This window comes from Anolis sagrei, chromosome X, assembly GCF_037176765.1.
Source record: "Anolis sagrei isolate rAnoSag1 chromosome X, rAnoSag1.mat, whole genome shotgun sequence".
Lineage (NCBI taxonomy): Eukaryota > Metazoa > Chordata > Lepidosauria > Squamata > Dactyloidae > Anolis > Anolis sagrei.
Genome location: NC_090034.1, coordinates 54,531,996 through 54,547,569, shown reverse-complemented (window position 1 = coordinate 54,547,569; position 15,574 = coordinate 54,531,996). Strand labels below are relative to the sequence as shown.

General features: G+C 41.8%; 1 protein-coding gene across 4 annotated transcripts in view; it reads right to left on the bottom strand.

The window, feature by feature from the left end:
- The window catches only part of NCLN (nicalin), a 33,357-nt gene that overhangs the window by 12,214 nt on the left and 5,569 nt on the right, over positions 1 to 15,574 (bottom strand). For 2 of the 4 annotated variants that reach the window (XM_060784986.2, XM_060784985.2), the window contains exons 2-9: positions 13,065 to 13,255; positions 10,922 to 11,066; positions 8,824 to 8,918; positions 6,388 to 6,468; positions 4,806 to 4,909; positions 4,598 to 4,686; positions 2,027 to 2,166; positions 466 to 656 (exon numbers count right to left, since the gene is read on the bottom strand). In XM_060784986.2, coding sequence (XP_060640969.1) covers positions 466 to 656; positions 2,027 to 2,166; positions 4,598 to 4,686; positions 4,806 to 4,909; positions 6,388 to 6,468; positions 8,824 to 8,918; positions 10,922 to 11,066; positions 13,065 to 13,255 — 1,036 coding nt within the window. The remainder of the gene's footprint in view (positions 1 to 465; positions 657 to 2,026; positions 2,167 to 4,597; positions 4,687 to 4,805; positions 4,910 to 6,387; positions 6,469 to 8,823; positions 8,919 to 10,921; positions 11,067 to 13,064; positions 13,256 to 15,574) is intronic. The other 2 variants (XM_060784988.2, XM_060784987.2) reach the window with 1 other exon arrangement.

The window sequence follows — 15,574 nt, the reverse complement described above, 5'->3', positions numbered from 1 at the left end:
ATTTTTGTTGTACCCACTTCCTTGAGCCGTCAGAAGAGGAAGATAATAAATGCAATTTATTATTATTACACTAATAACACATTTTTGTTCCTGGGTTATAAATATCATTTCCTAATTGGTTCTGTCTTATTATTATTATTATTATTATTATTATTATTACAAAAACATGGAAAAAGTATCTTCAACTGCAAAAGCCATTGCAGGATATTTTGCAGCTGATTTTTCTCTAGTTTTTCAATGAGTATCTCATACAGTCTCAACCAATTCAACCTAGTTTGTGGCAGGAACAAAAATGAAGTTTCTAGAGCAGAACAAGTATTTTCAAAGTAAGGACCGCACAATTAAACAGGAAATAACACTTTCAAACCAGGAACAGAACATTGGTCCAATTTTGTTACATAGTGCTATTATTATTATTATTATTATTATTATTATTATTATTAGTCCCGATGACAGCCTCCTCACCCAGCAGCTGACCTGGCGTCCATGATGCTGTTGCGCAGACTATCTCGGTGGCTCTCGAGGTGTGAGACAGTGAAGGAGGGCAGACGGCGGATGGCAAAGCGCTCATGCTCCCAGGCCAACATGTCCTCCGCTAAGTTGATTTTCTTGTGCACCATGGAGAACCTCACCTCCGGGAACTGGTTGGCCACCACCTTGGAAACCAAAAGAAAAAAGGTCATAACCTTCCGTTCAAACACTGGGGGGTGGAGTGGGGGGGTGGGGAAGAGTGGGCCATAGGGCTGCAATTCAAATTCCACGGTGACCTAAAAGAGAATGGGTATAAAACGATGTCAAGTTGGTATTTAATACCTGAGAATTGGTCTAAAATGTATTAGCAATAGTTGGAAATGGCAGGATAAAGCAAGCATTGTTTACCATATACAGGAAGTTCCCAAGTTACAGACACGATTGGTTCTGTAGATCTGTTCTTAAGTTGAATTTGCATGTAAGTCAGAACAGGCACATTGTTTAAGAGTAACACCAGCCAAATCTATCTATATATCTGTCTATACACATAAAAGTTAAAATATGTATGTGTGCACGTGGCTCACTTTCGGACAGGCTCCTACTTCCACAAACAGCTATGATCCCCACCTATGAGGAACCACCAATGGCATGGCAGTTTATAGTGAGCACTATGAACATGTCCAAGAGCCCTGCCAATGTCCTCCACAAACATCATATTATTATTATTATTATTATTATTATTATTATTATTATTAACTTTATTTGTACCCCGCTAGCATCTCCCGAAGGACTCGATGCGGCTTACACAGGCCAAGGCCTCAATTTTTTTTTATTTTTTTTTTGTCGTGTCAGGAGTGACTCCTGGTGAGAGAGAATTGGCCGTCTGTAAGGACGTTGCCCAGGGGACGCCCGGATGATTTTGATGTTTTATCATCCTTGTGGGAGGCTTCTCTCATGTCCCCGCATGAGGAGCTGGAGCTGATAGAGGGAGCTCATCCGCCTCTCCCCGGATTCGAACCTGCGACGTGTCGGTCTTCAGCCCTGCCGGCACAGGGGTTTTACCCACTACACCACCGGGGGCTCCTTAAAACAAGGCCTCAATAAAACAATAGCATAACAAAACACATAACTTAAAGCAAATCAAATAGTAAATCAATAGCAGTAAACAATAAAACAATACACCACAACGCAATAAAACTAGGGCTGGGCCAAATGTGAGGGTACATATTAAAAAGTGCTGGGTGTGACAGGTGGTATACTGCCCACCACTCAACTGAAGGCTTTCATACTGGGATAATTTCAACCTAGATTTTATGTGTTTCCTCCACCACAAACATCTCCGTCTTTCTGACTCTCTCCATTGGTGCAAACTTATTACTAAGTAAAAAAAGGGGGCATTCCTTCAGCCGTATTATTTTTATTTTGTTACTTTTATTTATTTGTACAGTACTTTAAAAAAAGAGACTCAAAGTCTGGACAAAGTCAGGGTGAATCAACCTGACACTTATTTAGAGCACAAAATCAGACACAACCCCAAATGGATTCTCAGTCTTACCAGTTCGAGTTCCTTCAGAAAAGCATGCTGTAGGGTCCCTTCCTTTGGAGGCTTTGAGACATGGAGGTGAAGGCTGTTCCCTCTCCCCAACGTATCCAGACAGAGGACAAAAGCCACATTGTCCTGCAGCAAACTAGAATCTGAAGGAGGAAACGGATGGAGTTAGACAATAACAGATGTATATTGCTGGCTGGCAGCAGGATTGGACAAGGTGGGCCTTGGGAAACAAAGCACTGCGAACACAAACAACAATGGATCTGCACCCAATTTGGCATGCATACCCAATATGCCCCAATTTGAATACTGGTGGATTTGGGGTGGAATTAGCCTTGACATTTGTTATAGTTCACCTGCAATCAAAGAGCACTCTGAACCCTACCGATGATGGACCTGGACCTAACTTGGCACACAGAATTCCCACAACCAACTGAACGTACTGAAGGAATTTGACAAGACTGACCCACCATGATGAGAGCTGTAATTCATCCTGCAGGTAGAGAGTATACTCAACCTCACTGTTGATACATCTAAAGCAGTGGTTTTCAACCTGTGGTATTTCGGCCTATAACTCCTAGAAATCTCAGCCAGTTTACCAGCTGTTAGGATTTCTTGGAGTTGAAGGCCAAAACATCTGGGGACCCCCAGGTTGAGAACCACTGAACGTGCCCAACATGAAAAACTATTGATGGAGTTTCAGGGAGTTAATCTAGCATAATGTGACTTGTAGTTCACTCACAACCTTACTCATTTTGCAAAATAAAAAATACTTCTAATAACCCAGGCAACGACGGGTACCCAAGCTAGTGTGTGTGTATATATATATATATATTGCTATTGAATTGTATTAAGTAGAATATAACTGTAACCATTATATTAACTAAGTATTCAAGAAACATAATCAACAAATAAATGTATCTATATCGTATGCTCTGTGCATAATGAGTACCTTAAAAACAAAAGAACCAATGAACGAAATCACACCAAATTTGGTAACAAAACGTCTCACAACACAAGGAGTGATAATCACTCAAAAAATTATGATTTTGTCATTTGGGTGTTGTAGTTGCTGGGATTTATAGTTCACTTACAATCAAAGAGCATTCTGAATTCCACCAATGATGGAATTGAACCAAACTTGGTACACAGAACTCCTATGACCAACAGAAAATACTGGAAGGGTTTGGTGGGCATTGACCTTGAGCTTGGGAGTTGTAGTTCACCTATATCCAGAGAGCACTGTGGACTCAAATAATGATGGATCTGGACCAAACTTAGCACAAATATTCCATATGCCCAAATATGAACACAGATGGGAGTTTGGGGGAAATAGACATTTGGGAGTTGTATTTACTGGGATTTATAGTTCACCTACAATCAGATAGATAGATAGATAGATAGACAGACAGACAGGGAGTTGTAGTTGCTGGGATTTATAGCTCACCTACAATCAAATAGCATGATAGAATTGAACCAACCGGGGCATACAGGACTCCCATGACCAACAGATAACACTAGAAGGGTTTGGTGAGCATTGACGTTGAGTTTGGGAGTTGTAGTTCACCTACATCCAGAGACTACCATGGACTCAAACAATGATGCATCTGGACCAAACTTGGCACAAATATTCCATATGCCCAAATATGAACACAGATGGAGTTTGGGGGAGATAGACCTTGACATTTGGGAGTTGTAGTTACTGGAATTTATAGTTCACCTACAATCAGAGAGTGTTTTGAACCCCATCAACGACAGAATTGGGGCAAACTGCCCACACAGAACCCCCATGACCAACAGAAAATACTCAAGGCCATCCAGTCCAACTCCCTTCACCAGGGCAAGAAAACGTAATCAAAGCCCTCCTGACAAAGAGCCATCCAGCCATAGATATAGATAGATATGATTCACACACACACAGATATAGTATCAAAGATTTGAAAGGGACCCTTAAAGAAGGACAATGATATGTTGCATGTTCCAGGGTGTGTAAACCAGACACTCTCCACATCAACACTGAGAAAGAAACAGCAAGAAATACTGTTTACCCACAAGCATAAAGAAATTACATATATTAGAAACCAACACTTTCTCATTACTTTATTTTCCAGATCAAGAGATTGGGCCACAGCAACGTGTGGCCGGGGACAGCTAGTATTTTATAAATTCTGCCCAATCTTTATTACAACCTTTTCATTTCATTTTCCTGGTAAAAACAGTTGTTATTCAGCTCTGATTTTAGCCCAGATAGTTCTTCCGTTTTACCACTACCCTATAAAATGTTTGTTACCTTGTTACATTCCCAACACATATGTGTAAAGGTCTCTGTTTCACCACATAATGGTATAGAACCCCTTACCAATTAGCCCACATCACCAAAAGCACAACAAAATTATGCCGGTATAAATATTATTGTATATCAACTAGTTGGTATCTATGGGAGTGGAAGACATTCCCCACACTTTGAATGGCCTCTCACCCAACCATCCTACAATATCTCCTACTTTCTAAGCAAAGCCAGTACCTGTCCCAGCAAAAACCCTCCCCGCTATAAGGAATGCCATCGGCCTGCCTCACCTGTATGATCCAGGTTGTCTTCCAGCCACCTCTTGGTCCCTTGATAATTAAACTTCCCGCCTCCCGAGGCGAAAAACAACAGATTGTACCTATATCATCATAAGAACACAAAGGGGGAGTTAAGGTTTGCGAAAACATTGCTAGTTTCAATATGAAGCTTCCCGGAAAAGGAAAACTCTTGCTGTCATCCCAACCGGGCGTTTCTTACCCGGCATGGGTCCGTTTGTAAGTGTAGAGACGGGAGAAGAGCCTGGCCAGCTCCAAAAGCACGGCAACACCACTGCCATTTGAGTCTGCGCCATGAGACAGCCACTGGAGGGAGATGAGAAGGATGTGAAACTTTAAATATTTTCTTGGGTATTGATGCAATTCAAGAGGCAGAAAGCAAGGTATATTTTAGCTCTGTTGCCCTGTAATACAGAGTCACAAATGATGGGAAAACATCCCGCCTGTGGAACTCGCTTCCCAACAAGGTAAGATCAGCTTCATCCCTCCTGTCTTTTATGAAGAAATTGAAACCGTGGTTCTGGGACCAGGCATTTGGACAGCAGGCATAAATAACTCTTTGGATATGGAATTTGACTGGAATTGTGTTAATACTGTTTTTATTGTTTTAATTAATGTTATATTGCTTTGTTATATTTAATGGCATCAAATTGTGCCAAATGTTAGCTGTCCTGAATCCCCCTTCGGGGGTTGAGAAGGGTGGGGTAGAAATGCTGGAAATAAATAAATACATTGAGTTTGGGTTGCTGTGAGTTTTCCAGGCTGTATGGCCATGTTCCCGAAGCATTCTCTCCTGATGTTCCACACACATCTATGGTAGGCATCCTCAGAGGATTGTTTCCTGTCACAGATATATAAACCCCACTTGCCTAGTTTCCAACATACCTCACAACCTCTGAGGATGCCCCCCACAGATGTGGGCAAAACATCAGGAGAGAATGCTTCTCAATCAGGACCAGTGAACACCTCCCAACAAAAGATTCCCCCAGGCAGGAAGCAGCCAGGCTATGAAGCTGCAAAACTATTCCATGCTAATCAAGCTGCCCAAATGCTACATTCAACCTGCCTCCAGCAGAAAAGAGTTCTGTGCCCACCCTGGACATTCCCCAGGTATATAAACCCCACTTGCCTAGTTTCCAACAGACCTCACAACCTTTGAGGATGCCTGCCATAGATGTGGCAAAATGACAGGAGAGAATGCTTCCCAATCAGGACTAGCTAACAAATCCCAACAACGGATTCCCCCAGGCAGGAAGCAGCCAGGCTTTGAAGCTCCAAAGCTATTCAAGCCTGGAAAACTCACAGCAACCCAGTGATTCCAGCCATGAAAGCCTTTGACAACACACCATTCAGCTTGCTGGAGAACTGAACTAGGCTTTGGCTGCATAGGCTTATAGTATCATTGCCCAAATCCATGATGCTTCTGCAATGAAGGCCTAAAGTAAGTAAGACAGCCTCCTTTCTTTCTGTATCTCATAGCTTATCCAACAACAGCCCAGGAGAAATGGAAGAGAGGAAGTCAGAAACATTGCAAATCCTGCAATGCCATTCCCATGCATCAAACAAACAGTCAACAGGATGTCAAAATGCCTGCTGCACTCTGGCCACAAATGTTTTATTTACCAGTCAGAATCAAAGTTAGAATGAAAACTGCAACTGCAGGGAAGGAATCAGAAGCAATCTGCCACGGAATACGAAACGCAAAGGATAAACAACCCAAAGGCACGCCATCCATTTTAGTTAGATCATAGTGACTTGTGACGGTCCCAGTCGATGTAACTTACCGGGGCGACCCCAAAAGAATCGTAGTGAGCGACTATTACAATAGTAGGAAGGTCCTCTCCTCCCAGGCCAGTCAGCCGTCCCTAGGAGGGAGAAGAAAATGTGGAAATGGAGACCACTTTCAATCAACAAAATCCTGCATCTTACACCGAAAGATCTCATTTTCTCCACTGCAAATGGAGAACAGCCCTCACTGAAGCTGGATGGGTATCTTTCAAGAGTGCCTTAGTTGTGGGATCCTACATAACTACAAGGCCCTCGTGGTCCCTTCCAGTTCTGTAATCTCAGAAAATTACTACATATCTACTGTTGAAGTAACAGGCATAATCTGTTAGAAAAAGTGCTTGATTGATTCCCATATCTAATGTGAAACAGGACATTCTCTGGGTCTGGGACACTGCCCTTTTGGAAGTTGTTAGCAGGCACTATGGTAGCCAGAAACCGTGAGGCAGAAAAATAAAGGAATTCCATCCTGGCTCTTTGTGGATTTGCAAATATATAGCAAGTACCAAGTCTCGTGGAGAGTCGTGGTACTTGCTATAGAGTTTCCCCACTTGCTATTGCTTTCCCCATCTTTCCGGCGGATTATCCTATTCGATGACTGGTTCACAATTGTGATATAAATGCCGAATGTAACGTGCAGCAGCAAAAAGTGCACTCTTTGTAATTTGAACACTACAGTTGTTGCCTGCTTATAATTCCTTCTTTAAAAACAAAAGAACACCAAAGCTTTCAGTAGTGGAAAAGAAAAAATTGGGCAGCACCTATGCTGTAGAATGAATCCACTTTAACTGCCTTGGCTCAATGCTATGGGAGTATGGGGGGTGTAGTTTGCGGTCATGGGGGCTGCCAAAGAATGCTGATGCCTCAGCAAACTAGAAATCCTAGCACTGCATAGCATTGAGCCATGGTAATTGAATTAGAGGTGACATCCCTCAAAGAGGAACTCCAGTTGCTCCTGAAGTAGCTTCCCCCTTTGCTTTGACAACACTTTTTTTGTACAAAATGGGAGCTTTTTGTTGAGTTCTAGGGTCCAAGAAGCAGATGGTGAAAACGGAAGAACAGCCTGCCTCAGGGGAGAATGCTTGCTCCATCAATGTTTAACATTTCCACAAATGATCAGGAAGGGACAGAGAGTTTCATCTATGCTGACAATCATGTCATTTCAAGGCAGGGAAGCTGAAATGGCTGATCAGAAGCTATCTGAAGCTTTAGGTGCTCTTACTGCCTATTACAGGGAAAACCAGTTGATTCCTAATCCATCTAAAATGCAGACATGTGCTTTTCACCTTAAGAACAAACAAGCATCTAATACCTGGGAAGGAATCCCACTGGAGCTTTGCAGCACCAAAATACCTGGGAGTCACTCTGGACTGTGCTCTGACTTAGAAGAAGCACTGCCTGACTTATCAAGAAAAAGGGGATACTATGAATAATATTGTATGAAAGCTGACTGGCACTGTGGATCACAACTAGATACAATGAACACAGCTGCCCTTGTGCTTTGCTACTCTGTTGCTAAGTATGCATGCCCAGTATGGAATACATCTCACCACGTTAAAACAGTGGATGTGGCTCTTAATGAGACATGCTGCATTATCACAGAACATCTATGCCTTACACCACTGGAGAAATTATACTGTTTAGCCGATATCGCACCACCTGATATCCGCCAGGACGTAGCAGCCAGCAATGAAAGGACCAAGGCAGTGACATCTCCGGCCCATCCTCTATTCAGATATCAGCCAGCATGCCAATGCTTTAAAATCAAGAAACAGCTGTCTAAGATCTACAGAGATACTCGCAAGAACACCTCAGCATGCAAGAGTCCAAAAGTGGCAGGCTAAAACCTGGAAGCTCAATCAGTGGCTGATACCGGATGAGAAACTCACTCCTGGGCACACAGAAGACGGGGCGAGTTGGAAGGTACTGAACAGACTGCGTTCTGGCACCACGAGATGCAGAGCCAGTCTTAAGAAATGGGGCTACAAGGTGGAGTCTTCGACATGCGGGTGCGGAGAAGAGCAAACCACATACCACTTACTATAATGCAGCCTGAGCCCTGCCACATGCACAGTGGAGGACCTGCTCACAGAAACATCAGAGGCACTCCAAGTGGCCAGCTTCTGGTCAAAGGAAATTTAGTATAATGCCAAGTTTTTAACTTTGTGGTTTTTCTATACATTATAACTATAGTCTCAATTTGCTTCTGACATGATAAATAAATAAGCACTAAGATTAGCATAATATGCGAATCCAATGTGCACCCTAATTTTGGGAAGGTACGATAGCAAAAAAACCCAAAAACGTTTTAGATTCAACTATATCATGCCCAAGGGAGGGTGGAAAATGATGACTTAAAAAAAACTGACCACCTTTGCCCTCAAGAACAGAAACTTTGGGTAGCCCGCTCTGTCCGGAAGGGCTTTTAAGCTCACCTCCACACTTGTGATGAGCCAGTCGCTGACTGCTTTGCTCTGCGCCCCGCTGGTCACCATCTGGAAGCCATTGGCGGTCGCGGTGTGCAACAGAACTAGAAGGACAATGGGGAGAGGAATGCACACAGACCCTGTCACCAAACTAAATTCTCATACCACTAAACCTACAAACCATTTGTTTGAAGGACGTCTTCAAACAAATCACAATGCTGAAGTATTAACAATTTCACATGTTTTTCTCACTATCAGTTTTTATGACCCCAATCACATTAGCATGCCCCCTTTCTCCATGGTGTAGGTGACTAAAGGCTATGCTCCATCTCCTTTGAAGTAGTTTAAAAGTTGTTGATTTCTTTGTTATCAGTCAGTGCGTGTTAGCATGCCAACCTGTTCGTATCTTTCATGACCGTTTGCATGATGCTAAACACATAAGATTCCTATCCTTTTTGTTTAACCATGAAAGAAGATATTATTGAACTCCTCATTATTTTGGAATTATTTCTTCTTGGATTTCGATCTACCGACACAAGTTTTGAGCCTGTGTGATCACTTACACAAGTCCTTGTAAGTAACATTTTTTTTAAATCTCATCAATTTGGTTGTTGGTTGCATGCTGCAAAGAACTACCACCACACATACTTCATAGGAAATCTGCTACAAAACAGGAGCTTTTTGTTGAGTTCCAAGGCCAGAGAAGCAGATGACAAAAACAGAAGAATGGCCTGGCTCAAGGGAGTGTGCTTGCTCCATCAGTGTTCAACATTTACACAAATGATTAGCCACTGCCAGAAGGGACAAAGAGTTTCATATATGCTGACAATTGTGCCATCACCACCCAAGCAGAGAGCTTTGAAATGGTTGAACAGAAGCTCTCTGAAGCTCTAGGTACTCTTACTGCCTATTACAGGAAAAAACAGCTGATGTGTAATCCATCTAACTAAAACACAGATGTGTGCTTTTGACCTTAAGAACAGACAAGCATTTTGAGCTCTGAGGATTACCTGGGGAGGAATCTCACTGGAGCATTGCACCCATATACCTGGGAGTCACTCTGGAACATGCTCTGACTTACAGGAAGTACTGCTTCAGTGTCAAGCAAAAAGTGGATGCTAGAAATAATATCATACGAAAGCTGACTGGCACAACCTGGGGATTACAACCAGACACAGTGAAGACATCCGCCCCTGCACTTTGCTACTCTGCTGCTGAATATGCATGCCCAGTGTGGAATACATCTCATCACGTTAATGAGACATAGCGCATTATCACAGAATGCCTACACCCTACACCCCTGGAGAAATTATACTGTTTAGATGATATTGCACCACCTGACATCCGCCGGGAAGTAGCAGTCAAAAATGAAAGCACCAAGGCAGTGACATCTCCGGCCCATCCTGTGTTCAGATATCAGCCAGCATGTCAACGCTTTAAATCAAAAAATAGCTTTCTAAGATCTACAGAGACACTCGCAGGAACACCTCAGCAAGCGAGAGTCCAAAAGTGACAGGCTGAAACACGGAACCTCCATAGCAGATACCAGATGAGAGACTCCTTCCTGGGCACACAGAAAACCAGGAGACTTGGAAGGCACGGAATAGACAGCACTCTGGTACCACGAGATGCACTTCCAAGTAGCCAGCTATTGGTCAAAGGACATTTAGTATAATGCCAACTTCTTAACTTTGTTTGTGTTTTTAAATACAACTATACCTCAAACTCACTTCTGACACGATAAATAAATAAATAAATAAATAAATTTCATTGTTGTTTTTTGTAATTTGGTCTCTGATATATATTTTATGACAGCATGTTATTTGCTCTTGTTTTATCAATGGGAGGAAACGGGGATACTGGATTTTTTAATATAATGGTAGACTTTATATAAAGTCTACCATTTAAATCTTGTGGCTCTCCACCTACTCTGCTCACTTATGCCAATAAAAGGATTTCTTTGATTGAACTGGATTAAAAGCAATATTGGTCAATTGGCTAGATACTTTTGACCTAGGGATTAATTAACTCCATTAGCCACAACCAAATTTTTAACAAAAAAAACCCCATCCTGGTAGGCATCCAAGTATTTCAGAAAAAGATCTACCTTCGGCAGCTGAGGCTGATCCTTGTGATGCAGAAGCCGCCTGTGTTTGTTCATAGATGGAGAGGAGCTCCTTGTCTTCCTCGGCAAAGTAGACCGGCACAATGGTTTCCATGGCCAGCATTTCTGGCTCAATCTCCATGAATTGCTGAGATGGGGAGGAAGAGACAAGCTGAAACTTTGTTATGAATCATTTTTCAATAACTTTAAAGCATAGGTTCTTTTTACTGCAATTTTCCAGTAAAAGAAAGGGTATCAGAACTTTTACAGGACAACATTTAGACATACAGACATACAGATACTATGTAACTACATTGAATTCACAAACAACCTAGCTACATTGGTTAACAAACAAAGGGGAATTACATTCCACTCAACATTCACATTCATTCATCCACATGAAACTATTCTTCCCGCTGTCTCCCGAAGAAGAACATGTCTTAGGCCAGATTTTCTGCAAATCTGCCAATCTTCCAATACTTCAAAAACTCCAAAACGCTAAAATCACACTCCTTTCTCTTCTCTTGAGAAAAGGAGAAAGTGTCCAGAACCCTGCTTTCCATTGCAGATCTGACACTCCCCATATCCCCCACTCCAAAGTACACCATCTCTCTCCTTCCCAAGGAGCAGAAAATGGCATGTGTACAGTACCGCTGTCTGTCACAATTTTTGGATTGTAATAAGGTCTCTTATATAGCAATATTTCTGCTGATGTTGTTCCAAAGTTGTAAATGAATGATAGATGTTTTTTCAGCCTGAAACATCCTGATTCCATCAATTCCTGCACAGATGCCGATTCTTCTTAATTGGTGTTGGTAATAGACCATTGTGTTTACTAATGTAAAAAGCACTGTCTTTACTAATGTAAACAGAGATAATTTCCTTTAGAGTTAATCTGGTTTCTGGTCAGCAAATGCTGACATATGTAAACAGATGTAAACATTTCTCTTATTGCTGCCACAGTTCTTATCACAGTTTATTGCTTTCGCAGGTCAACCATTTCAGTTCTCATTAGCAAGTTTTAATTACAATTCCAGCAAGCAGGTAGTGAATAGTTTAGTCATCACAGGCATTAATCTTTTAGAATGGTGTCTCCAAAATTATTAGCTCTCATTCCTTCATCTTTCATACAATTCAGTTCAAACCATATATCATATTTCACCATGACAACTTGTCAAGAAAGAAATGTTCCAGGAGGGCTTATATCGATCATCTCAGTACAACAGGGAAATCTCTCCGTTCCCAAATGCTCACACAATTCCTTCACTTGGCTACATCAGTGCAGGCTTGGGGGAGCTCATGGGTGGAGGTTCGTACTCCTGCTTTTCAGAATAACTGTTTCCTCCCACACATAATTTCAGGGTTAAATCACTTGCATCAATCAATCAATCATGTTTATTGTACAAGCCCAAGGTCATGATCAAAAGCTATAAAATGCACAGAATAGTACCTTCATACTAAATAAGAAACTGAAGACAGGAAACCAAGGTTATCAAATTACTTGGTTGCTGTGAGTTTTCCAGGCTGTATGGCCATGTTCCAGAAGCATTTTCTCCTGATGTTTCATAAACTTTTTTCATGTTTTTATGATGTAACCAATTAGGAAATGACATTTATAACCCAGGAATAATAATACTAATACTAATACTAATAATAATCTTTATTTCTAGACTGCCCTCTATCCCCGAAGGGGCTCAGGGCGGTTGTGTTACATAGTGTAACTACAGTTTAATACACTTTTCCCATGTTTTTATGACAGAACCAATTAGGAAAATTATAACCCAGGAACAAAAAATGTGTTACATAGTGTCTCCACTGAAGCTTTCTCTTGAATCCTTGTTTCACAACAAGCCAATTTTTTCAAAATCCAAAGATTGCAGGGACAGAAAGCAAGGTGAAATCTTCAGAACAGGGAGCATAGACAATAAAACAAGCACCACAGAGGTGTTCACCCTTCCCTATGAAATCCAAAGGTAATATATTTGGTTGGATTTACACTTAAAAACGGACCTGTTCTGACACACGAACAAAATAAACTTAAGAACAAAATAAACTTAAGAACAAACCTATCTTGTTCGTAAATTTGGGGATTCCCTGTATAGTTTCTGTATGAGGCCATTCTTCCAACCATGATGGGGATACTTACCCGGATGACATCCTGAGGCACCGACAGCATGTTCTGCGGCAGGATGATCACCACTGCGCCCGCCGACTGGCGCAGGGCCTTCTGGTACTGCTCATAGGAGAAGTCCTTCAACCGCATCATCACGCAGCGGCGACTCAGCACATCCGCCTCCACGGTGCGAGCCTCAGTGTTGAGCACAGCGTTCCGGGTGCCTGCCAAGAGGGATCAGCAGAGTTAGATGGCATGCTGGCGCCCTGAATCCACAGATACGGAAGCCTCTCTTTGCTCTGCGTGAAAACACTGGACCTCGTCTCGAAGGATGGGCTTACGATAGGCTGACACAAGTCTAATTTTTGCTAGAAACCTGGTTCCAAGAAGTTATTAAGACAGACACGGCCTCTATGAGCCTGTGTTTAAGACTTTCAAAGGGCCAAGACCATTTTGTTTCAGCAAGCCTTCATTTTGAAAGGCCATGCAGATCCAAACTATGTTTTCACAGTCAGAGACCCAACGCCAAGACAGACTATGATGAGTTTATACTTGGTTTGGGTAGGTTTTAATGTGTTTCACATTCATGTTTCATTTTCCGGCATGATGGGGGAGTTGGACTAGATGACCCAACTCTATTATTCTATAATTTAAAAGGATTCCCCCTTTTTTTCTTTTGTATTCCAAATAGTTTTCAGCTGCCTTATTTGAATATATTGCGTGAACCTCTTTAAGTTCCATATGGAAAGGAAACATAACATAAATGGGTTGCTGTGAGTTTTCCGGGCTGTATGGCCATGTTCCAGAAGCATACTCTCCTGACGTTTCACCCACATCTATAGTAGGCATCCTCAGAGGAAACCATGAAAATGAACAAAATCTGGCTACTAGTATTTAAAAACTCTAAAATCAAGACAGTAAATAAAAAACAACACTCATAAAACAGAAGAACTCCAGACAGGAAACAATCAGGACCAGCTAACACCTCCCAACAAGGGATTCCCCCAGGCAGGAAGCAGACAGGCTTTGTACTGTAAACCTATTCAATGCTAATCAAGCTGTCCAAATGCTACATTCACACTTGCATGAAACAGACAAGGGTTCCTTCTCCCACCCTAGACATTATCCCACAGATATATAAACCCACTTGCCTAGTGTACAACCTCTGAGGATGCCTGCCATAGACGTAGGGGAAACATCAGGAGAGAATGCTTCTGGAACATGGCCATAAAAACTCACAGCAACCCAGTGATTCTGGCCATAAAAGCCTTCGACAACACATAATATAAATGATTTAATATTCTGAGCTTTACAGCAAAACGGATCCCACTGTCCTTCCACATATACAATTCATATCCTGTCTACCCATATTTTCTTCATAGCAGCAGTATGATTTAGGAATAGTTTTCAGATTCTTCTTTATAAAAAAAAAATCACAGAATCATAGAACCATATAGTTGGAAGAGACCCCAGGGGCCATCTGGTCCAACCACCTGCCTTGCAGGAAAAGTACAATCAAAGCACTCTCAACAGTTAGCTATACAGTCTCTTTAAAAGACTCCAAAGGAGGATTCTCCATCACACTCTGAAGCAGTTTTACTGTTGAACAAATCTTCTTACTGTCAGGAAGTTCTTCCTAATGTTCAAATGGAATCTCCTTTAATTTGAACCCATGGCTCCATTGCGCCCTCATCTCCAGGGCAGCAGAAAACAAGCTCCCTCTTCCTTATGGCAATCAAAACATACTATTCAGAATTATACCTGAACACAAGAAAAGTGGCAAAAATCCAATTGCTACAAGGCATACCTGAATGTATAACAAAGCCTCTGAAAGTAAAACTTCTCTTTACACACATTTTTCCTCCTTCTACAGAGGTCTTGCTGTTAGGACATGTCTTTTGTGACATGGTTTTACTAGCAAATTGAAGGTTAAACCAAACCCTAATAAGAGTTTCATGCAATATAAGGTATATGTATTATAAAAATATGTATGATATATCATATAGAACATTCACATAATATTTACTGTAGGAGTCCCCCGGAGGCGTAATCGGTTAAATCCTTGTGCCAGCAGGACTGCTGACCGAAAGGTGGGCAGTTCGAATCAGGACAGCAGGGTGAGCTCCCGTCTGTCGGCTCCAGCTTCTCATACAGGGAAATGACAGAAGCCTCCTAAAGGATGGTAAAACATTCGGGCACCCCCTGGGCAACATCCCTGCAGATGGCCAATTCTCTCACACCAGAAGCAACTTGCAGTTTCTCAAGTCGCTCCTGACACAGAAAAAAAATCTTTACTGTATAAACCAAGTTTGGAATTTTTACTCTATATTTCTTACATCCTACAGTTGATTCTTGTGTCATTTCCTCTATAGCCGCTGCATGGGGCTTATCACAAACATCACTATCAACAGATCCATTTTAGTGGTCATTGCTGTACCCCAATCAACAAATTGTGCAGTCCCTACAGTTGAAAAGCACTAGAACCCCAATTCTGTAGTGATTAAACCTCTCTGGATGTTTTTAAATGGAGGCTAGATGGCCAT